This window comes from Cynoglossus semilaevis, chromosome 3 (assembly GCF_000523025.1).
Source record: "Cynoglossus semilaevis isolate Cse_v1.0 chromosome 3, Cse_v1.0, whole genome shotgun sequence".
Classification (NCBI taxonomy): Eukaryota; Metazoa; Chordata; class Actinopteri; order Pleuronectiformes; family Cynoglossidae; genus Cynoglossus; species Cynoglossus semilaevis.
Window position 1 is genome coordinate 16,176,070 of NC_024309.1, and position 22,642 is coordinate 16,198,711.

The 22,642-nt window shown below is 45.2% G+C and overlaps 1 protein-coding gene across 1 annotated transcript in view; it reads left to right on the forward strand.

The window, feature by feature from the left end:
* Positions 1-1,623: 1,623 nt before the first annotated feature.
* The window catches only part of drosha (drosha ribonuclease III), a 62,179-nt gene continuing 41,160 nt past the window's right edge, over positions 1,624-22,642 (forward strand). The window contains exons 1-17 of the mRNA XM_008308323.3: positions 1,624-1,773; positions 2,648-3,522; positions 3,695-3,763; positions 4,156-4,432; positions 4,514-4,655; positions 5,063-5,223; positions 5,404-5,484; positions 5,566-5,652; positions 6,185-6,271; positions 7,585-7,656; positions 8,120-8,201; positions 9,157-9,231; positions 11,469-11,638; positions 12,265-12,389; positions 14,845-14,944; positions 16,754-16,861; positions 20,792-20,899. Coding sequence (XP_008306545.1) covers positions 2,657-3,522; positions 3,695-3,763; positions 4,156-4,432; positions 4,514-4,655; positions 5,063-5,223; positions 5,404-5,484; positions 5,566-5,652; positions 6,185-6,271; positions 7,585-7,656; positions 8,120-8,201; positions 9,157-9,231; positions 11,469-11,638; positions 12,265-12,389; positions 14,845-14,944; positions 16,754-16,861; positions 20,792-20,899 — 2,610 coding nt within the window. The 5' untranslated portion in view covers positions 1,624-1,773; positions 2,648-2,656. The remainder of the gene's footprint in view (positions 1,774-2,647; positions 3,523-3,694; positions 3,764-4,155; positions 4,433-4,513; positions 4,656-5,062; positions 5,224-5,403; positions 5,485-5,565; positions 5,653-6,184; positions 6,272-7,584; positions 7,657-8,119; positions 8,202-9,156; positions 9,232-11,468; positions 11,639-12,264; positions 12,390-14,844; positions 14,945-16,753; positions 16,862-20,791; positions 20,900-22,642) is intronic.

Genomic DNA, 22,642 nt, shown 5'->3' on the forward strand with positions numbered 1-22,642 from the left:
CATGTTCCGGTGGTCCTCTTCCGCTGTGACAGTTGTAAACTTACTTTTTTTTAAAGATAATCACATAAAGATTTGCTAATCAAGGTCAAAATGATGAGGATTCATTAGTGACGTAACATGGAGTCACTGTTTCCTACGTTTCTCTTTCTCTGCTTTATTAATTCGCCCACGATGGAGATGAGGTTAAGACTGGCGTGAACTGTGAGAATATTAATTTCAGCTGCAGTCGACCGACCTGCGGTGAATGGTTACACAGCCTTGACCATGGGAAGGTGAGGATGAAAGGACGTTCTTCACATCCTCACATTTCTGACATTTACATTTGTCTAGTGTCATATTTATTTAGTGTTGAATAAATATGAGAGGGGATTATAATGAAAACGCACGTCTGTGTGCTGAAGGTATGAACCAGCGTAACCTTCACGGTGGCACTGAACAGGACAGAACATGCTGTGGGCGTTTACTCCCTGTAAACTGCTGTACATGTGTTATTTATGTGCTGTATTTAGATGGTTATTTACCCTCACTAAGATATTGTTCCACACACCGGGGTTAACAACACGTGGGCACTAAGATCTCCGGTCAGTGTCTCCTGGGGCCCCACAGGATCAGTGCCGAGGTCTGGTGTGTAACATGTCAGAATAACAATGCTTCAGGAGAAGATGCATAATGAATGCCTTAACTGTTCCCCCGGGTTCTTAACGATACAAACCGAGATTCTAGCCTCAGGAAGTACATGTGCTCTGAGGTCTCAGTGCTGCGATGGTTCCTACGCCTCTTCCATTCAGAAATAAATGCGTGCTCATAATTGACTTTAAAGACAGAGCTGTGCTATGGCAATATTTAATTCATGACAAGGTCTCTGCTGCTCTCTAGTGGACAAATATCGAAATGTCAATACCATTTAAATCCATTCCTATTTTGTCGGTTGCAACCTCGAAACGTTCCTAGAATTATTACTTATAAAACTGCAGTTAAATCAGTTTAGTTGATCGTCAATAATATCTAATTTTTAAGCTGTAAGCTGCTCTTCATTCGTTTTTAGTTATGGATAATAATTCACTCTTTTTTCTTTCCCAAATGCAGATATTTTACTACTACTGTATAATTTATCTTTTATCGAGTTTGATAAAAAAAAAACCTTGTTACAATACGTGAACTTTTTAAAACCTAATATATATGTTTTTTTCCCCTACGAAATGGAACTTTCTCTCAAATGTATCATCTGATATAACCTACCCTTCCTTTATATTTATTGTTAACTACTTACTTACAGTGGGATGGTAACTCCCGTCTTAATTTAATATTTACTATAAATTATATTTATAATTAATTAAATAAATAATATAACATTAATAAATAAAATTAATATATATATAATTTTTCAAAGAATTAAGTCATTTAAAAAATAAAACGCGTCTTTAAAAATACTCAGAACAATCAGATTTTAAACACTAGATGCTATTTTTTATTTTTTAGTTATATTTCATTTGTTCACGTTCATGTTTTTGACGATGATATTAAAACAACTTTTGGAGTTTGGTTTTATGACGTTGTGCAACAGTAAAAGCAACCCGACTCTTGTGATTGGCTTGTGAGCTGAGAGCTCGAATGTGATTGGTCACGTTGAATATCCATCTCTGAAAACACTCCGGGTAGAAATACTAAACACGCCAAACGTGATAAACAGTACATGAGCTCGATGTTTGTTTAAAAACTTGGAAACGTTTCATGTTGTAAACACGAATTCATAAGACATTACTGTACAGTAAAGTAAGTATGTGTTTTTATGTGACGTCGTCTTCATTTAATGGTTTTAGTCATTGTTTTTATCGCCGTGTAGCCTGCCGACTAGCCTAGCCGGTTAGCTCGAGCAGTCAAACCTCCGTCGACGGTCGAGGTATTAAAAACATCTTAAAATTAAACTGCTCCTGTCTGAGAATGATTATAGTGAAGTTGATTATTAGGTGTATTATGTTGCACCGTTGTCTATTTTAATTTTCACGTCGGTTTCATGTAAAATGTACGATGTTGCTGATACCTGCTTTAGCCATCCAGCTAATACACAGTGTTTTAGCTCCGTATTAATGAACAGTGTTCAGTGTTAGCTCTCACTAACAACATACACCACTATGCTTTACTTTACAACCAAATTCTAAATCATTACAAGTTTGTGAATGTGACTACGTCATAATACGTAAAACTAACGTTATAAGGGTTTTCAGGGCACCGATTTAAAAACGTTAATGTAACTCCTGGAAGTCGAACTAACAAGAATTTTGAAAACTACGTTACGTTTGGATTTCTGTTTACCACAGTTTTGTGGGGGACGTGTCTGTCCATTTAAAAACATTTGTTTTTGGTAGGTAACTAGTAGCGGTAGATAACCTTAACTAATGCCACGTAAACTAAGTTGTGCAAAATTCTATCATTTTTTGCAGGGCTTTAACTGTAACTGTAACTGTGCAAAAGTAAATAAAACTTTGTGTTTTATTAATTCAATCAGTTTTTCTCATGAGCTTCAATATTTCACTCCTAACATCTCTTGTTACCATGATACTTATTTTATCTATGTGTTTATGTTTGTTAGTGTTGTTGCTCTCAGTCTTTCCTCTAGAGTAAACATTTCTGAATCTTCTCTTTCAAGTCCTCAGACATGTCCTACCACCAGGATTGTGGAGGACGCGGAGGAGAAGGTGGTGGAAAGACTCCAGGTCAGCACGGCTCGCCTCCAGGTTATCGACCCCCCAATATCAGGCCGCCACTTTCTCACTCCCCTGTACCGCAGTACCACTACGATCCACAGGCTCCTCCCAGCTCAGGCTACCACCCAAACAACAGCTACATGCCTCCACCTTGTGACTTCACGCAGTACCCTCCTCTATCACTGTCACAACCTCCACCCTCTTTAAACCAGTGTCCAGTTCGTCCGCCTTTTCCTAAACCTTCTCTTCGACATGGGTTCCTTGAACCTCCGCCCAATTTCCCTCCCCCTTCCGCTCCTCCTCCTCCTCCCATGCCTAGTTCCACCGGGGGTGTAGCATCAAGGTCGCAGCTATCTGCTCAGAACAGTTACCCTCCGTACATGATGCCTCCCGTCCCTCCACCTCCGTTACCCCACCCACCGATGTCTCACCCGATGGCCTCTCAGTCTATGAACTACCCCCCTCTTCCCTGCACCATGAACTACCCACACCCTCCTTTCCCTCCTCCTCCCACCTTTAACCCAGGGTACAATCCAAACCCAAATTCCTTCAAACCTGACCACAGCTTCAGGCAGGGGGCGCAGTACAAGTACGACAAACCGAGTGACAGCAGGAGGACCCCGGAGAGGAGCTATCGCCATGACGACCACCAACAAAAGAGCTACCCCTACGACCGGCACCAAATGGAGTTTCCCACCGACAGGAAGGAGCGGGGCTGGAGTCCAGACAGACGGCCCAGACCGGAGGGGGGAAGGTTCAAGTCTGAGTATGACAGAGGGAGGACGCCCCCTAGACACAGGAGCAGGGAACGCAGCAGGTAGACAGTCAACCAAAGACCATAAAGAGGAACTGGTCACTGTTAATTTAAGTCTGTTTGATTGAATGTCCATTTTTGAACCTCTGGCGCCACAGCTTTGACACAGGAGGGAGGTTCTCCTCATCACCTGTAAATTAAATATGTTTTCACCTCTGTGTGCCTGTTTTCTCAGAGAGAGACATCGCCGCAGAGAAAGTCGAAAGTCCCAGTCTCCCGACAGACATCGAAAGAGAGCTCGCAGGTTCATGGTTCTATTCCCTTCACATTGGCACAGCTGTTGTGTGTTAATCTACATCCTCTACCTCTGGCTACATTTCAGCTTTGATTACTTTGATTCCACTGACCACAGAGTCTGAGTCAAGTCCTAGGGTTAATGAGTGTTGAGTCTAAAGACTTTTGACTGATTCAGGGTTCAGGGTTTAACTCTCGGTCCATGTCACAGCAGAGAAACCTCATTAGGTTCTGAGTTTCCTCAGGTTTTTTAAAGTTGTGTTGTTTCTGGCTCCACTCCAGTTACAGGTCTTGTACTAAAATAGTAATGCTGCCTCTAAGCTTCCACATCCCTGTCATTTCTAGGTTCTGGGCAAATGTATTCATACTTTTTTAGTCATTGTCATTGTTTTTCTTCTGCAGTCGCTCTATGAGCAGAGACAGGAAACGTGGACGCTGGGAAGAGGAGAGGGAGAGGAGGTCAGAGGGATCTTCAGGCCTTAGCCGGGAGCGAAGCTGTTCTTCCTTCAGGAGCCGAGAGTCTGACGACGCCTTCAGTGACAGAGACAGGGAGAGGGAACGAGAGAGGGAAAAGGAGAAGATGGACGAGGAGAAAGAGGAAGAGGAGCTGCTGAAACCTGCCTGGATCCGCTGCACGCACGCCGAGAACTTCTACTCCAACGACCCCATGGACCAAGTGGTACTGTTGTCTGGTCCTTTCCTGTAGAATTGTTGGGTGTGTGTGGCTGTTGGAGTCACACTCCACTGGTCTGTGTTCCAGGGAGACTCCACGGTGGTCGGCACCAGTAAACTGAGGGACCTGTACCAGCGCTTCCAGGAAGAGCTGGGGAGGAGGCAGGAGAGAGCCAAGGAAGCTCGACCCAAGTGGGAGCCTCCCAAAACCAAACTGGACGAGGATCAAGGTGAGGTCTGCTGATGGTCTGGATCCTTCCACAGACGGGTCAGAAAGACTACAGACCACAGACACAGTCTGGGGGTTACGTCTGTGAAACTGTTGATGTGGTGGAAAAGGAAAACGCCGAGTGTTCACATCAACAAACAAACTGACAGAGTTTATTAAATACCTTCACCTCAGTCTCATGGTGCAGATGTGGCGTTTGCTGCCTCAGCAGGAGCTGATGGATTAGCTGCACCGCCGCCTCAGCTCACACAGGATGTGTTCACACTCAGACAGATTCTTCTTCAGTCCAGCTCTAATTCTGTTCCGCTGCAGTTTAAACACTCATCCGTCTGCAGCCCACTGAGTTATATTTTCCTCCTGTGCTTCTTCTGTTGATGAAGGAGCTATCGCTCGCTCTTTGTTTTGCAGACGGCAGCAGCAGTGACTCAGAGTGCGAGTCGGACGGTGAACGGAGTTCCTGCTCCAGCAGCTCAGACTCCGAGGTATTCGACGTCATCGCAGAGATCAAGAGGAAAAAGGCTCATCCTGACAGGCTTCACGAGGAGCTGTGGTACAACGACCCCGGGCAGGTGGGTCTGATGTGGGAGCACATCCCTGCTGTGATGCTGCGACTCCTCCTTCAAATAGAATTTGACACAATGTATAAAAAAATAAATAAATAAAATCCACTCACTACGACCAAAGGAAAGTGTGATGTCACCGCCGCTGTGTGACAGTCATGTGATTCCACCCGTGTCCTCTGTGTCCAGATGAACGATGGGCCGTTGTGTAAATGCAGCGCCAAAGCCAGGCGTACGGGGATCCGTCACAGCATCTACCCAGGAGAGGAGGTAGGGTCCACTCCTGACCTTTGTGACCTTCATGTTGTGTCAGGCACACACAGACTCTCACTGTGACACCGTCTCTTCCAGTCTGTCAAACAGTGTCGTCCCATGAACAACAACGCAGGGAAACTCTTCCACTACAGGATCACGGTGTCTCCGCCCACCAACTTCCTGGTAGGAGATGACACTCAGAGACTTTGTTGGTGTTAGTCAGTGACCTTTGACCTGAGCAGCAACAGAGTTTGCTTCAAATTAAACTAACTAGAACTATGACGCACCAAAAAAAAAGCAGCAACAGAGTTTGCTTCAAATTAAATAACTAGAACTTAGACGTATAACTAATATGAAGCACCAAAAAAACCATATTATGCCAGTTATTAAAACCATTTCATTTGTGGCTATAACTTTGTATTAAACCTCAATAAAATCAAGGATTTTGCATAAATTAATATTAATGTTTCAAAGAATACAACAATTACAAAATTATGAAAATATCTATTTAGCACTTTCCAACAGTGCACAATATAAAATAAAATGTTAAACCTTTTTTTTAATCCGTTCTGCGAAAGTTCTTCCTGCTGTAAGAGTGAGCGTTCTAGTAACATTTTCATTCATTCATTCAAATATCATTTGATGATGATTGTCGTTTAACTGTACTCTGATCTAACGTGTGTGTATGTGTGTGTGTGTTTGTGTGTGTCCTCAGACGGACAGACCCACAGTGATTGAGTACGATGACCATGAGTACCTGTTCGAAGGCTTCTCTCTGTTCTCACACACTCCTCTGACAAACGTAAGTCTCTGATTTTCCTTCTTCTACTGATAACAGTTCCCAGGGTCTCAGGGAGACTGTGGACCAATCACAGGCTGGAGAGCCCTCACAGGAAGCTGAAGGAACTACAATAATGTTTGTACAGCAGTGAATCAGATATGATGATGATGATGATGATGATGATGATAGTCTTCATCTCCAAACATGGAGACAACATCAGGTCCATGTCTTCTTCTACTGATGGTCCAGTCAGACAGAAAGAGGAGCTCCTCTCCTCTCCTTTTCTCAGATGACCTCAGATGTCCTCTCCTCTCTTCACCCCCCCCCCACCCACCTCCCCCCTCTTGGCCTTCAGTCCAACTCTTTGTTGCTGCTCCCCTGCTGTGCTGACCTTGTTGCCCACTCCTCTCTGAGGGAACGTGGCGTCTTAAAAGGACCCGGACTCTGACTGTGGACAGGGATTTTTTCAGACTTTTTTTCTGATCTTTTTTTTTTCTTCTTCCAAGAATGAAGTTCAAAGGAAATGAGAAATCGACTAAAACCTTATTTATTTATTTTTTTAGAAATCTGTCCAGTGTCCTACACACACACACACACACGTTCATCCGGTGTGTGTGTGTGTATGTGTGAATAATAAACCAGTCAGTCCATTTTCAGTCTGAACACAGCCTGGAGGATTAGCAATGATTTGAACTGGATAATTTAAACAGCCCTTGTTAAGAGCCGGGGGTAAACGCTCAGCAGCGGCTGGGGGATTAAGAGCTTCGGTGTATGGAGATATTAGCCCCCCCTGCTAGTTAGTCGCCCGGTTGGGCAACAAGGAATGTGACTCCCAGGTTAATCCCTGAAAATGGACTGGTGCGCTGAGACAACAAAGAGTGTGTAACGAGAGGAGATTAAAGAGTGAGGAGTGGGCTCATCTGTTCACTCACATCACACTGACTCCATCTCCACTCAGGTGCTCTCTCTCTGTGTGTGTTTCAGTGTGAGCTCATGGCTTTGTTCTTAAAGGGATAGTTCAGGAGTTTAGTCTCAGCATCAGGTCACGAGTCCACAACATCTGTTCACTGTGGGACAGATGAAAGCGTTAGATCCCAGTCTCTGTTTGTAGTCGGTGATTTCACATCTGGGAATAAACTCCCGTCTCTGTTGAGAGCGTGTCAGTACCAGAACTTTACCTTTAAATGTGCCTGATATCAGGGATTCCTCGGAGCAGCCGAGGTTTAATGAGTCCTTTCAAAAGTGTGTAACCTCCACCTGGAGGCCAGCGTCCTCGCAAAGACACTTCTTTATTTGTCTCTCTGTCTTTGTCTCTCTCCCCCCCACCCTCTCAGATTCCATTGTGCCGAGTGATCCGCTTCAACATAGATTACACCATCCACTTCATCCAGGAGATGACGCCAGAGGTCAGTCCCCGTCTGTCTTTATCTGCTCCGTCTCCCTCTGTCCTCCCTCTTTGTTCTTCCTCTTTATTTAAACTCCCTCTGTTATCTGCTGCTCTGCCACAGTCTGAGCCGCACAGCTCGCCTCCTGCTGGTCAGATCAGCTGCTAATCCTTTTTAGGAGTTGGAAAAGAAGGTGTGTGTGTGTGTGTTTGATTCAGAGCTGCTGAGGCTGATGTCATCAGTGACTAGGTTTATGTGATCAAGTCAGAGCAGTGGATTAAATCAACTGTCATTGGTCAACTCTGTCACTGAGCTTCTAACTCTCACCTCTGGTCCCAGAGGAAACACATACGTAACGGCGCCTCCTGTGGCAGCCCCGTGTAGGGTTGCAATTATTTACACTGTGAATTTCCACCATAGTGGGACAAAGAAGTCTGTCCTCAACTCTGTCTCTGTCCCTGTCTCTCTCCCTGTCTCTCTGCAGAACTTCTGTGTCCAAGGCCTGGAGCTCTTTGCCTCCTACTTGTTCCAGGACATTCTGGAGCTTTACGACTGGAACCTCACAGGTAGAACACCAGACACGTGTGCAGTGTATGAGAGCTTCACTCAGTGTTTGTGGTTCGTAAGAGGGACACAACAAAACAACGGGGGGCGGCGGTGTCTTTGCTGTCTTCAGAAAAAGCCAGCTTGGAGTTGAACCAAATGCACGTATTTGGGCGGATCTAACATATCTTTGCTGTCTTCAGAAAAAGCCAGCTCGGAGTTGAACCAAACGCACGTATTTGGGCGGATCTAACATTATGTTAGTTGTATTTGTGCTGAATGAACAGCAACGCTGCTGCTGCTGCTGCTGCTGCTGCTGCTGCTGCTGCGTGATGACAGGTTAAGTAGAAATGTGGGAAGGAGCCCGTGGTTTACTGTTGACTCAGTTTTTAATTGGAAAGTTTGATGAATCCTGACCCGTGGACATTATTTTATTAAACATATATTTCCTAAATGGCTGCAGTTCTCGCTTTTAATTTGTATAATGGCAGCAAAAAGCGTGTATACCTTTTTGAAATGGCCTCTTTTTCTGCAGTAACTCACAGCTGCTCCTCATCCCAGTCCAGTGCAGACAAACACTTAAGCTAATAAGACACAATAAATCTCTGCTCACTCAGCACAGCCATTAAATATGTACTCTGCTGCAGGAAAAGTTAGTGAAGGACTGGATTTAATGACTCTGTTTGAAGTCTCTCTGTGGGGATTCACAGCCATTCAACGTCCCAGGCTGCACTGAAGATATTCAAACCATCAGCTCACACATACACACACACACACACACATTCTCTCATTGTGTGTGTTACTAATTAAAACAGATTGTTTGTTCTTGCCACTCTCACGTGTATAAACACATTTTTGGAGTGGGAGCCGTGAGTGTAGAGTGATTAAAGGGATTCCAGTTAAATATAACTGTATGAAAACAAACTTTGTTTGATGTTATAAACGGCTACGTCCAAAAATGTCTCTCCTTTCATGCAGGTCCTGAGGGTGACACGGAGACCTCTGGGTGTCAGCGTTTCCATTTCATGCCACGTTTCGTGCGTTTTCTACCCGGTGAGTCTTCCTTCACTTAAGAGTATTTGTTGGTTCGACCGGCAGCGGTGGTTTCTCTAACGACATTTAAGACAACACAGCTGACAAACCAGAGGAAAGATGACAAACTTGACAAACTGTAATATATATATATATATATATTAAATATACTGTGTATATTTTAGTGCCTGATATCTTTGGAGTGAAATTTGCTTTGGCTGCACAAACTGACCACAGGTGGCAGCAGTGGGTCAGGTTTTCACTCCTCGTCTCTATGGTAATGAGGTGTCACATCACTTTAAACCTTCCTCATAAATTCCTCTAACACCAAATATTAATTAATTCTTCAAAACCCATTCAAAGACTGATGACTGGATGTGTCCACTGCACCAAAGTCCAGGGAGAAAATGAGACATTTTTTTAACATCATGGCACAAAAAGAGTTGTTGAGTCACAGCTTCTTTTATCATGCAGTATAAAAATGTTGTTGTTGTTGTGTCACTTCATGAGCTGATCTGTCGTCTGTAGCTCTGCAGCAGAGACAACAGGTCAAACGTCTTTGGTTTTTGTCCCTCTTGTGTTCGTCCTGAGTCTCTGACTCTGGGCTTGGTGCAGCAGGGTGGTGTAGTTCTTCTCTGGGGCACATGATGGCGCTGAAGCTCCACAATAATCCCAACTCAGCCCGTGCTGGTTTCACAGTCTTCTCATTGTCCGCGTCAGGAAACAATTTCTATCAAACATGTATCTGTGTCTTTGAGCACGGAGAGACGTCCACGGTCTCAGAGAGACGGGGACAAAGGAGGACGACTTTCTATCAGACAGGGAGGACGGACTCTGAGAGGAGCTCTTAGCTGATCCTGGGCCTGCTCGTGTGTCAGGATCAGCGTGATGACGGCTGTTTTTTATTTTCCAATCATTGTATCACTTTTAGTCTGAAGATTGTGTCGAGTGAAAACAAATCTCTGGTCAGTTTTTGGACCTGGTCCTTCAGACTGTACCAATCTAAAGTTTCTCCAGACCTTGGTCCTGAAGATCTTCTTTCTTTTCACAACTCCAAATTGAAAAGACTTGACCCCAACATTGGAGTCTTCAGCCTCACAAAATAATTCAGTCGGACTTTTCTCTCTGATATTCAGATGTTTGTCTTATAAAACAGAGGAATAAAAAAAGGAAAATATTAATATATTATAAGAAAAAATATAATGGAAAAATATATAAAAATGTCTGATATGTATGTGAAATATATAATACACACACACACAGTGTGTGTGTGTGTGTGTTTCTTATTGTTTTTTTAATGCCTTCCCAGCTCTCAGAGCTCAGCACTTGGCTTCATATGAACATTTTATAAATGGAGGTCAATCAATTTTACATGAGTGTCTATATAGCTGTTTGACCGCTGTGTGTGTGTGTGTGTGTGTGTGTGTGTTTAAGCCCCCCCTCCTTCCTCTCTGACCTCCCTATTATTCCATTAGTGTGTTGCTCTTTGTCTTTGCGTATTGGCGCGACCCCTGACCTTCCTCACCCACTCACATCCAGAATGATGGATTTGTGATCCACAAAGATAGAAAACTGTGTGGGTTCTTCAGGGTTCCTGTTTGAAGACACCGACTGAAGCGAACAGTTCCACAGGACCAGGATGTTGGAACCGGAGCACACCTGGACTCACAGTTGTTTGTGCCTTTTATTTCTGCGTGGGTTTCTAATAATGTTGGAGCTGCTGCCGCTCCGAGGTGTGAACGGTTTGAACGGTGTCGGACTGAGAGAAGGAGGGAAACTCTCTGGGAAAAACGTGGCTGTAAAGATCATTTGAACCCTGAACTGCTGATTCTTTCAGATCTGCTCATGTCAAAGTAGACAAACACCTCTGGACATATCAGTCCATTTTAGAGTTAAAGTTTTCATTTGTCTCATTCAGCAGCAGCTTCATCTCTAGAGGTTTCTGTCCTATACATATTTGAACGTCTTGATGGTGGAAGAAACGGATCAACGACGTCGGTTGGCTACAGTTTAGAATTGATGTTTTTGTTTTTTTTACTTGTTTTTTTGGTTTGATCACGCTGCAGTTCACAGAGTGACCACAAGTCCTGGTTTACGGTGGTGGCCACACCTGGGACAGCTTTCAGCCACGGGGCTAAAAACCACAATCGATTGGAAAAACACATTTATTTGATTGACATGTGATTTGAATTTTGTCCTTTTTTTTTTTAACAAATTCCTTCCACGCCATGAACAACAGTTTTGTACGTGTCCTTCAGATGGCGGTAAGGAGGTCTTGTCGATGCACCAGGTGCTGCTTTACCTGCAGCGCAGCAGCAAACCTCTGGTTCCTGAGGAGGAGCTGGCAGACATGCTGCAGTGGGAGGAGCTGGGGTGGCAGAAATACGCCGAGGAGTGCAAGGGCATGATCGTCACCAACCCTGGCATGGTGAGACCTTCACCATATCATGACAAGCTGTCCTTCTGCTGCCCCCTGCAGGACATTCACATAACAAGACTATATGAACCTGTTTATTATTAAATTTCTTTCATATCTAAAATGAAAGACTATGTTGTAGAGTTGTATAGAGTATTAGGTCTCTGCTCCTTGTCCTTGACCAAAGTCCCAGTTAAAAAATATATTACACTGTCACAAGTCAAACAGTTAAAAAATATATTACACTGTCACATTTTTAAAACCAAAGTCAACGGAGAAAAGAAGTTTTAAAATCATATTTGGTCACAGGAGTCTGCAGGTGAACGGAGGAGTAAATCCTTTATTTATTTAGCCAAAAACCTTTTTAAAACCAGCTGAAACTGCTGCCAAAAAATGATTAAAGCACTTAAAATTATCCTGAAATTCAGTCAAAACAGCTGCAGCTGAGTGGAGTGAACAGAGGGATGTGGTTAATGTGTGTGTGTGTGGTGGGGTGGAGGCAGGGGGCGCTGCTGAGGTGTTGTATTAGGTCTGTGTCCTAAAATGTATCACTGCTGGAGGAGGAGGAGGTAAGGAGGACAATGATGATGATGATGAAGATGATGAAGACATTTTTTTTCCGTCCCTTTCTGCTCCAGAAACCCAGCTCAGTGAGGATTGATCAGCTGGACAGAGAGCAGTTCAACCCTGAGGTCATCACCTTCCCCATCATCGTCCACTTTGGAATCAGACCTGCTCAGCTCAGCTACGCTGGAGACCCTCAGTGAGAACACACAGATTCACACACACGTTCACACACTCGTACACAGGCTAACACGTAAAATAGTAATTTATTTAAAAAATATATATATATATTTTGAAAAAAATATGTTATTGATTTTTTTTCATCAATAAATTCTAAAATAATGTTGGCAAAATCACATGATACTATTCAAATAGATATCATAAATGTTTTTTTAAAATATTCTACGAGATATTCATCACAAATCTTTTGTGAATTATTAAATAATAAACGATTAATTACAGTAGGAGCAACAGAGCAGCCGTTACCTTTTACATTTATAAATAATCAATGAGATTGTGGATGTGTTGATTAATGATTGACTGTTAGCTGCAGCGCTAACACCAACACTCTGGGACCCTCACACTCATATAAATGTCAGAAATGTCCATCATCTGTCCAGACCCAGCCTCGTCTTCCTGCTTTTTCTTTCCCTGCTGTTCGCCACCTCCTCCTCTCGCTGGTCGTCTCCTCATTCGTGTCTCTGAGGACATGGAGATGACAGTGTTTTACGTGCAGGACGAGAACAGTGAGCGTCGGGAGGAGGGAAGGATGCAGAGATAGAGCTGGAAGGACAGACAGAGAAGGGAAAATGAGCAGCATGACATTTTCACATGCATCATCACGGGTCCCAGAATTCCTTTGGGCTCCTGTGCTCTGGGACCTGCTGCTGCTGCTGCTCTATGTGAATAGTCTTACCGCACACACACTTGGATGTAAAGGCTGCATTGGGGGACACTGTTGTGTGCTGCTGCATAACTTACACCGGCAGCCAATCAGACGCAGAGACCTGCTGTGACTGAAAGTGCTCTGGGACAAGACGACAGGAGTCAGGGTCAGGGTCAGGGTCAGGGTCAAACATCAGAGTCCAGGACAGATGTGAGTCCAGGTCTGAGGAACAAAGTCACCTTAAAATCTGTGAAGTTGTTCTTTACTGCCTCAGGGTTTTGTGTCCACACTGCTGCCTCCTGTGGCCAACATGGGTTACTGAGCCAAATCTGGAAATAGTTTAAAAAAATCATGAACAAAATAAGTTTAAACCTTTTGTCATTGGTGGCAGTTGAACAGAAACTGCTGTTTACAGTCTGATGAAATTTAAAACATTTACTAAATATCATGGGTCCATAGGCAGACTGTGTCCTCTAAATTCACTGTCCAGAATGAACCCCCCCCCCCCCCCCCCCAAATCCCAGCACCTGTTCCCTGACACCCTCACTGTTCCTGTCACCTCTGAACACAGCGATCACCCGGTGTTTGGTCGCTGCTCATGGTTTAAAAACTCTGACTTTAGCAGAAAGATGAAGCCAGTGGTGGTGTGAGCAGGGTGTGTGTGTCTGAAAAGGGCAGGAGAGTGGGGGGGCGGGGATGGGGCAGGAGCGACGGCAGCAGCACATGTTAATGAAGCATGTTGAGGAGTGGTGCAAAGCTGTGGCAGCTCTCTCTGGAGGGAACATGGAGGATCTGTGGAAAGGTCATTTGGAGCAGATCAGGGTGGAGGGACCTCCCAGGGTGTCAGTGGACACCCCCTCTGTTCAGTTCAGAGTAGTCGGTGTCGGTGGAGCTGAGCTGATAATCAGGGCAGTAAAGCCGTCCCAGTCCCTCAGTTCACTGTCTAATGAAGTCCCTGATATTAGAGCTCTGTAATTCTTCTGCTCCCTAACCACCTCCTCCTCCTCCTCCTCCTCCTCCATCATCTCTTTATTCTTCACTTTCTTCTCTCTTATTCTTCCTTTGTCTCTCTGTCACAGCTCCACCCCCCACCCCCTCCCCAGCGGTCCCTTCAATAATGATTCAATAACTCTGGATGAATGTGGGGAAATCCATCCGTTTGACAGTGAGGAGGGTGAACTCTGTCCATGGTGCTGAACTCAGGGAGTGCCATAGTAAAGCAGTGAGGACAGTCAGAGGACCAGGAACTTTTCAGAGTCATAAAGTGACGTGAAGAACTCTGATCTTAAACATGTTCTTCACCTGCAGTGACAACAAGACTGTGGTAGAAATGACTCTGGTAACTGAGTCATTTAATCAGTGTGTAGACACCAGGCTAACTGTGGTCAAAGAAAAAATAACTTCATCTTCTCTGTGGATGTAAACAACAGCAGAGAAAATAACGTTTTATCTTTCCTTTTGTAAAAGGAGGAAGGTCTGACGTGGGAAATGTTTCATCAAATATTTCTGGACCTACAGCAGCTCTCAGCAGTTGAACCTGAACTATCTGAAACCCAGAGCATCTTCAGTTCTGCACCCACACTCACACACACACGCACACACAAAGCCTCTAATGCAATAACGGCCGCAGGCAACTGTTAAATTATGTTTTAATATCAGCAAAGCCGTAGATGAAATATTGATGCGTTGCTGCACACAGGGAGGCTGAGAGAAGATGGACTGCTGTCAGCTTCACATCACCTCACATCTGCTCATTTATTCCTGGCAGGTACCAGAAGCTGTGGAAGAGCTATGTGAAGCTGCGCCACCTGCTGGCCAACAGCCCCAAGGTGAAGCAGATTGACAAGCAGAAGCTAACACAAAGAGAGGTGAGACCAGAAAAATGAACCAGAGCTGCTTTAAAAATGTAACAGTGGATTCTGTTTTGTCGGTTGTTTGTCCTCATCCACCTTCTTTATAAGGACTTTCTAAAGAGCCCCCACCCATTAATAACTCTACCAAACACATTCTAAATCTCTTAAGGACCATTAAGTGTCAAAACATGTGGGAGGATCATGGAGTAAAAGCAGAAGAGAGGTTTCTGGAGGTCACCAGCTCCACTGGAGCTGCTGAGAGGTTCAGGACGTTAACTGCAGCTCCACTCTGTTAATAAACATTATCTACTGAGCAAATTAAAATAAATATAAGTCTGTGGATCACTGAGATCCTGCTGCTGGAACCAGCAGGTCTAATGGTCTGACGAAGGTTGAACCTCTGAGAGTAACGGTGGTGTTTACATCCACGTCTCTTCATGTTACGGTCTCTTAATTAAAGCTGATTTAAAGCTGAAGACGATTCTGCTCAGACCGGGTTTCAGGTAAGTACCGTCACCAGGAGAGGAGGGGGGCAGATCGGTACCAGGAGAGGGTCAGATCGGTACCAGGAGAGGCCTCACACCAGGTGTTGTTCTCAGCTTCACTGTGAATCTCACAGGACTGGACTCAGTGCAAGGAAACGTCTTCAAGTTCCTCACCACTGGTACCAAGGACAGCTCCGTTCATCCATGAACAAACAGCTCTCGCTCTCTTTCGCTCTCTCTCTCTCTGCGTGCTGTGTGTTCTTAGGGCTTTCTTTGTCACCGTGACAGTGGACGTCGGTCTGATCTCCAGACTTTGGTTTGTGAACCTTGGTCTTCATGGAAGATTTCTTTTGTTTGGTTTCACAAACAATGTGTGGGAAACTTTCTCCAAAGAAAAAAAAAAAGATGAAAACAAAATCACAGATAGCACTTGGTTTTCTTTAGATGGCGAAGCAGAGGAACCATGGGACGGTACAAGGAACATTGTGCCTTTGTACCAGTGGAACTGTCCTGAGAACTAGGACTACTCCGACACACTGTCGTACTGTAGTCCGACTGCTGCCTTTCACGTGCAGCGCTGGCCTGGCACACGGAGGAACGATTGGCGTTGATGTGCACACGCAGCGCAGTGTGGGCGAGCCTTGTTCCCTTTGATGTAGGGTTCAAAGTGGGCTGCCATTATTTATTCATGCCTTTGTTGTTCTTATTTTCTCAGTGCAAGTGCAGCGCGTCTCCCGCTGACGTTCCTTTCAGGCAGATTGAGTCTGAGCTGAAGGAACCTCCACCAACAGTCAGTCTGTCAGTCTCTCTTGTCTGTTAGCAGCCTCCTGTCTCAGGCTGCACCAGTGACTCCTCAGATATTAGCTGTAGGGCTGGGCTGATGCTGCGTGTGTGTGTGTGTGTATATGAGAGAGAGAGAGTGTGTGTGTGTGCACACGTTATTCCTCCAGGCTCTTGTGTGTTAATGGGCCAGTCATCTACCTTGGTGCTCAGGTCCTCGTGACCTCCTCCACCTCCTCCTCCTCCTCCTCCTCCCACACTGCCCACAGCCATGTTGACCCATGGCAGCGCCTCAATTAGGCAGCAGCACCACTGCTGTCACCTCCTCCGCTTGTGTCCACTGCAGCTCTGTGTGCCTGTCAGGCCTGAGCCAGGTTTCACTTTATTGCATGTGCCAGCACCATGTGAGAAAAAATAAAAATAAAAAAAAAAAACACAAGGAGAGTAAAGGTGGGGTGGTGCAGCAGGGGCGGCGGTGGAGGCTTTTGTTGCCGGCTGTCCCTGTGGGCCACGAAGCCCCGGACGATCAATAATTGACGGCTGCTTGTTGTTTTGGCAGGAAGCTCTTCAGAAGATCCGGCAGAAGAACACGATGCGCCGTGAGGTGACAGTGGAGCTGAGCAGCCAAGGCTTCTGGAAGACTGGCATCCGCTCCGACGTCTGTCAGGTACACACTGTGACACCGTCCACACACATGTAGAGAAACACTCCAGTAAACTGAGGTTAAGATGGGGGGGGGGAAATCAATATATTGTTGGACCTGTAGTGTTCCAGTATATTACAGTAAATCATATAGTTGCCCCTGTATCAGTATATGTAGAATAGTATGGTTTTGCCAATACACACCCCTAAAATGAATATTTATATACGTTTATTCATATTTGTGTATATGTGTATACATTTGTCTGTCTATACATATAGAAATATATTTCTATATCCTGATATATATGTTATATATTAATTAGGTTTGTTAGGCACGTGTTGATAAAACGACAGATCTCAGATCTGTTTCTGTCTGTGAGGCTGGAGACTCAGTGAACAAACAGGAACCAGACAGTGAAGAGGCTCAGAGCCTGTAAATTAAAGATGATTCTAATAAGTCCTAAAGTGACTCCGAGCTGGTCAGGCTACTGTCTGTCCACTGTACTCATTCAAACCCATGATTAACAGACTTATTCTGTCCACGGACTCATTTCCTGTCTGTAATTACGGCGACGTCGCCGCCATCAGGAGAAAGTGCCGACAGTGAAACTATTAGACTGAGCTTCTGTAAACATCCTTCACTGACTACAGTCCACTTACTGCTCCAACTTTGACCCACTCTCCTTCACTGAGGGTCAGCAGCCTACGTGGGCTGCACGTGTGGGACGGTGCAGGTGCTGTCTCTCACTTCTTTCTGTCGAAGCGTCTCATCTAGATGATAAGTGAAGCCATCAACAAGCTCGCACGCTTAGAAACCGTCTCCTCAGATACAAACGCTCTGCTGTTACCGTTTTCACACGTGTGGAGGAAGGTGTTGAGGCAGAAGTGGCTCCACCGATATGGACATGTGGAGCGACGCCACTGAGCCACCGCTCCGTCAGCCACAGTCAGTGGATGTGGACAGCAGCAGCAGCCGGAATGGCCTCTCCTGCCACCATGTGGTTGTTTTTATCTGAGCGCCGTTAGCCTCGTTGGATCGGCTGCTTGTCGAGGTTTTCCTGATTGTACTTGACCTCGTTAAGTCAGACAGATTTTTTTTTTTTCTTGTCGCACATGACTGACGTTCTTCTGTGACACAGACATTACTCTGAAATTGGAGGGATTTCATCAGCTCAAGAACACAGTTTAAGAAAGGTTTAGTCCAGTGGCTACCAGAGCAGGTTTACACTGGTCCAGTCCAGACTGGTAGAAACTCTCACTGGATATGGAATAAACAAATAAAATAAATAAAGTTTTATATATATATACTGTATATATAAAATGTACACATTTAAACTTGTATAGAATATGTTGAAATTGTTAAATTATGTGTCTAGACTAAGAAAAACACAGTTTAAAAAGTTAGAGCTGATGGCTTAGAAAGTTAAGAATACATGCAGTGTTTACAATAGTTTCCTCATTTAGATATAGAAGATATATTATGAAAAACTGAATCTAAATAAAGACTGGACTAGCTAAGAGTTGGGCAGAATGTTGGCAAAAAAACTGGGAGAATCATTAGCATTAGCCTCTGTGTCTGTGGTTCCGACTGTGTTTGTGTGTTTGTGTGTTCTCCCCCTCACTCCTTACCCCACTCTCCTTCACCCTCCAGCTGAGGCTCACCCTCACACCCCCAGCAGTGACAGAACAGTCAGGCCTGGTCGTCCAGTAAGAACCTGGTGCTCTCTTACAGTGAGGCTCTGGTAAAGAAGGAACTGGTCCATAATTGCAGCCCAATTATATTTGCTTCAAGCTGAACGGCTGCGACTAATTGGTTCATGAATAATTTCACTGGAAACTTTGCACAACATGTGACACAGAACTGAGCTGAGATCAGTCGCTCTGCTCTGGGTCCGGGTCCAGAACCAGGCCGGACCAGGATTCATCCTTTCATCAGACTGTAGGGGCGCTCTTTGACTTTGTTTGTGTGTTTGTGGAGATGAAGGTTAGCAGAGGAAGAAGAAGTGTCTTTGAAAAGTCACTGTTAATTAACTCAGACAAAAATGTAGCAGAAATAAACTGGAGGTTTTACCTGTGAACCTTTAGGTCCAAATCAGCAACACAGTTCCCCTTGAAGGGTCGGTTGGTCATTTGGTGTCTGCTCACAGTGGGACACAGTGAAAAATGAACTTAATTTTTACTCATTTATTTCATCCAAAGAAAATCCAGTCATATCCATCTACTTTCTTTATTTAAAGATAATCCAGTAATATTTTAAATAACAGGTCATAGGTCAGACTCTGATACAAACAGAACAAAGTCTAAAAGATGTTGATCCTTCAATGCTCAGCAACTTGGTAGATTTGATTGTTGAAATGTCGCACGACATTGATTGTTGTTTATTTAAGGTGTAATAAAAAAAAAACTTCATTGAAGTAGTACTGGATGAGGCTACTGCACGGAGGGTTGCTGGTTTAAATCCCCAGCCCTGTCAGAGATCATCTTCCTCAGAAGGTGCAGTTTTATTTTCCACCTCAGAACTTCATGGTTTGGACTCGTCTGTCACAAGTCAGGAGATTAGTTATTGGACGAAAAGTTTGTCCTTCACCACCACCCCCCCCCTTCAACCTCTCCCCCACCAGTCTAGAAGAACTGAAGTGCAGTTTGTTATGTTCTCCACCTCTGGAGTTGATGTGACTCTGTGTAAATGAGACGTAAAGAGTGAACAGTGTGTGTGTGTGTGTGTGTGTGTCTCCAGAACCATGAGAGCAGAGGAGCTGCTGCTGAACATGCATTAACCACAGAAGAAGGAGCTGTGCCTGTTTTAATTAGTGCTGCCGGGGGTGGGGGGGAGAGTGGAGGGGGGGCTGCCAACTACGAGCCCTGTCGCCACGTCGCCCCCCACGGGCCGTCACGGGAGGCCGCAGTGACATACACCCCAGGCCTTGTTAAGCAGCCAATTAACAAAGTGTAGCCCTGGTCGTGTCCACGGCTCCTGACCTGCTCTGATGACTGTGTGTGTGTGTGTGTGTGTGTGTGTGTTGTCAGGGACCTGGTGAAGTTGGTCCTGCTGTAATTAAGAGGTGGAAAATTTCTAATTTACGTCACAAAGACCTTTGAACAGTCCAACCACAGCTGCTCCGACGTCTTCTTTATTAACAGTATGAAAGTCGGCGCCTGGTGACACTTCTTCTTGGTGAAGTTCTTGGAACTGGCAGGAACCCGTTTGTTAAGAGCTTTACTGTAAAAGTTCATGTTCTATCGACCTAACCTGCTGCTTGAATTCACTTCCCAGTTCCTTCAGTGGGAACACACACAGTTCCTGGTACTGTCTTTAAAAACTACCCGTGAAGTTGTCCTTGTATGAACTGTCACACCAGTGAAGTCGCCCCCTACTGGAATAATCTATAGAAACGTGTGATGGCGTTTTCATCTGAAACCCTGTCTCACATACGTTTCTATTGATTTGCATTCAATTGAAGTTCTTCCTAAAAAATCAATTGGGTCGCCCCCTGCTGGTTGATTGCTATTACAGCCCACCTCCCGGCCTTTTCTGTCCATCTGTGACGTAGAGTAGGCTAGAGTAGAGTCAGACTTTTTCTCTCTTTCATCCTCCCACGTCTCTCTTTTTCATCTGGTGTGTGAGGGTCAGACCCGTCTGCTGTGTCTGTTTGTCCAAACCTCAGTGTCAACACGTCCAGATGGACTTTGATTTCTGCTTCCTGTCTTGCCTGGATTGTCCCTCCTCACTCTCATCCCCTCTCACGGAGCAGCGATTGGGGTTTTGATGATTCCATCTCTCTGTTGCTGAGAATCACTTAATAAATAATGACCGCTTGATTGATTCTCCCCCCTCCCTCCCCTCCTCCCTCCCTCTCTCACCCCCCCTCTCATCCTTCCATCAGCCCACTGCCTTTTCTTTACACTTTCTCTTACATCAGCCTTTCCTCTCACAGCTGTGTGTCTTTGTCCTCAGCACGCCATGATGCTGCCCGTCCTCACCCATCACATCCGCTACCACCAGTGTCTGATGCACCTGGACAAACTCATCGGCTATGTCTTCAAAGAGCGCTGCCTCCTTCAGGTAAGACAGGGTTAATGACAATGTGTACTAATACATCACAAAGTAGAAACAATAATTGACAATATAAATATGGAAGTTTGTTAAAAAAGTCAGATGACCAATCATCAGAGGGCTGGCTGCCTGGCTCCACCCTTCACTACAGAAATGAAACCTGATGTTTAAAATGTTGGAAGTCGTTCGTCACATGACTCTCTGACTCACCTATGGAAGTGAACCACATACAGTAAACATATGACCGACAAACACAAGAGTCAACAGCAGTGATTCTTCTGAAGTGCTACAGTAGCCCGTTAGCATTTCTGTCCATAAATGATAACAGTAATACAGCTGTGGTCTGTAGCTGTGTGTCCTGTGGTAAAGTATCAGACTGACTGTGGTGAAGTCACTGACTCACCTTCTGTCTTCAGACCAGGGTCCAGGTCGATGTAGACCTCTGATTGTGATGATTGATTGGTTCAACCGTCCGGCTGGAGCGGACACATCTGGTTGATGCTGCGGTTGTTGTGTGTCACTGTGCTGTCGATGTCGAGGTGTAGGTGAAAGATGATGTTTGTACAGTTTTATAACCTCTGCACATCCTGTGCATGTGATGTATATTTTATTCACCAAAGGGGAGAAAACAAAGGAAGAGACAATAATTTGAAGGCCCCTTAAAAAAGAAAAGAAAAAAGAAATCCTACATGTGGGAACAAAGCCGTCCTCTGGAACTGCCTGCTCTTCTCTCCGTCCCACGCTGCTTTATTTAAAGGCCTGGCAGCAGAGTGGAGGACTTCAGTGATGGATAATGACAGGAACATACATCCCTCTGTTTTCTTTACAGCACACCTCAAGTCTACAGTCGCTCACTGAGTCCAGGCAGCATTTTGTGCCGCGGTCTCAGATCCACCGAGGCAACGTTTGCCTCATTATTGTTTCCCATTCCACCTGAGCAGGGGGAGCCGGGGCGGAAGCGGGGGCGTCAGGAGTCAGTTGAGGTAAACCCACACAGAGGCTCGGCTCTGAGTCACAGTGACAGTAGTCGGGACAACAACAACAACAACAGGCTGCAGTGTGATGTCTCCCCTGTCAGCTCTGCGTCCTGGAGCCTGTGCTGTGGCAGTAAAGCCTGCGGCTGCCACCGGTCTCACTGAGCCAGTGTCAGCGGCTGATACATTAGCAGTCAATGTGCTGTATGTGTCTATACGTGGCCAAAATGGAGGGACGCTGTAGGAGACGCTCGCAGCCTCTTCCCGTCCGAGTGTGTTCAAGTGTGCAGATTCTCACGTAGCCGTCAGTGATTGGCCTTTTGCTCTTTGCTAATATTGACGAGCTGTCGTGATAGGCACTGGAGAGGAAACACTGACGCGCCCGCCGCCAGCCACAGACGAGCCGTGTCGCCTTCTGCTGCAGGGACGCCTGGTTCACTCAGTCTCCAGGGGACCACTTAATGGATTTAGCCCTTCGTCCTTCCGTCCCACTTCCTTCATCTCTCAGAATTCCAACAAACAAAACTACAGAATTAGTCGGAATCTGGCAGCGTGTACACAAAGAGGTGTCAGCGTCAGACTCGTCTTTAGCCGTGTTTGGAGACTGGATGTTGATTGTGGTCAAAACATGTTGTTGGAGGTATTGGGAAGCAGTGACTTGTAAGTGCGCCCCCTCCTGGTCCTCTGTACTATACAGACATGTTTGCTTTTGATTAAAACTAGACAGCAGCGTCAGTAGCAGCAGGGTCAGTAGCAGCCGCATCATCAGAGTCAGGAG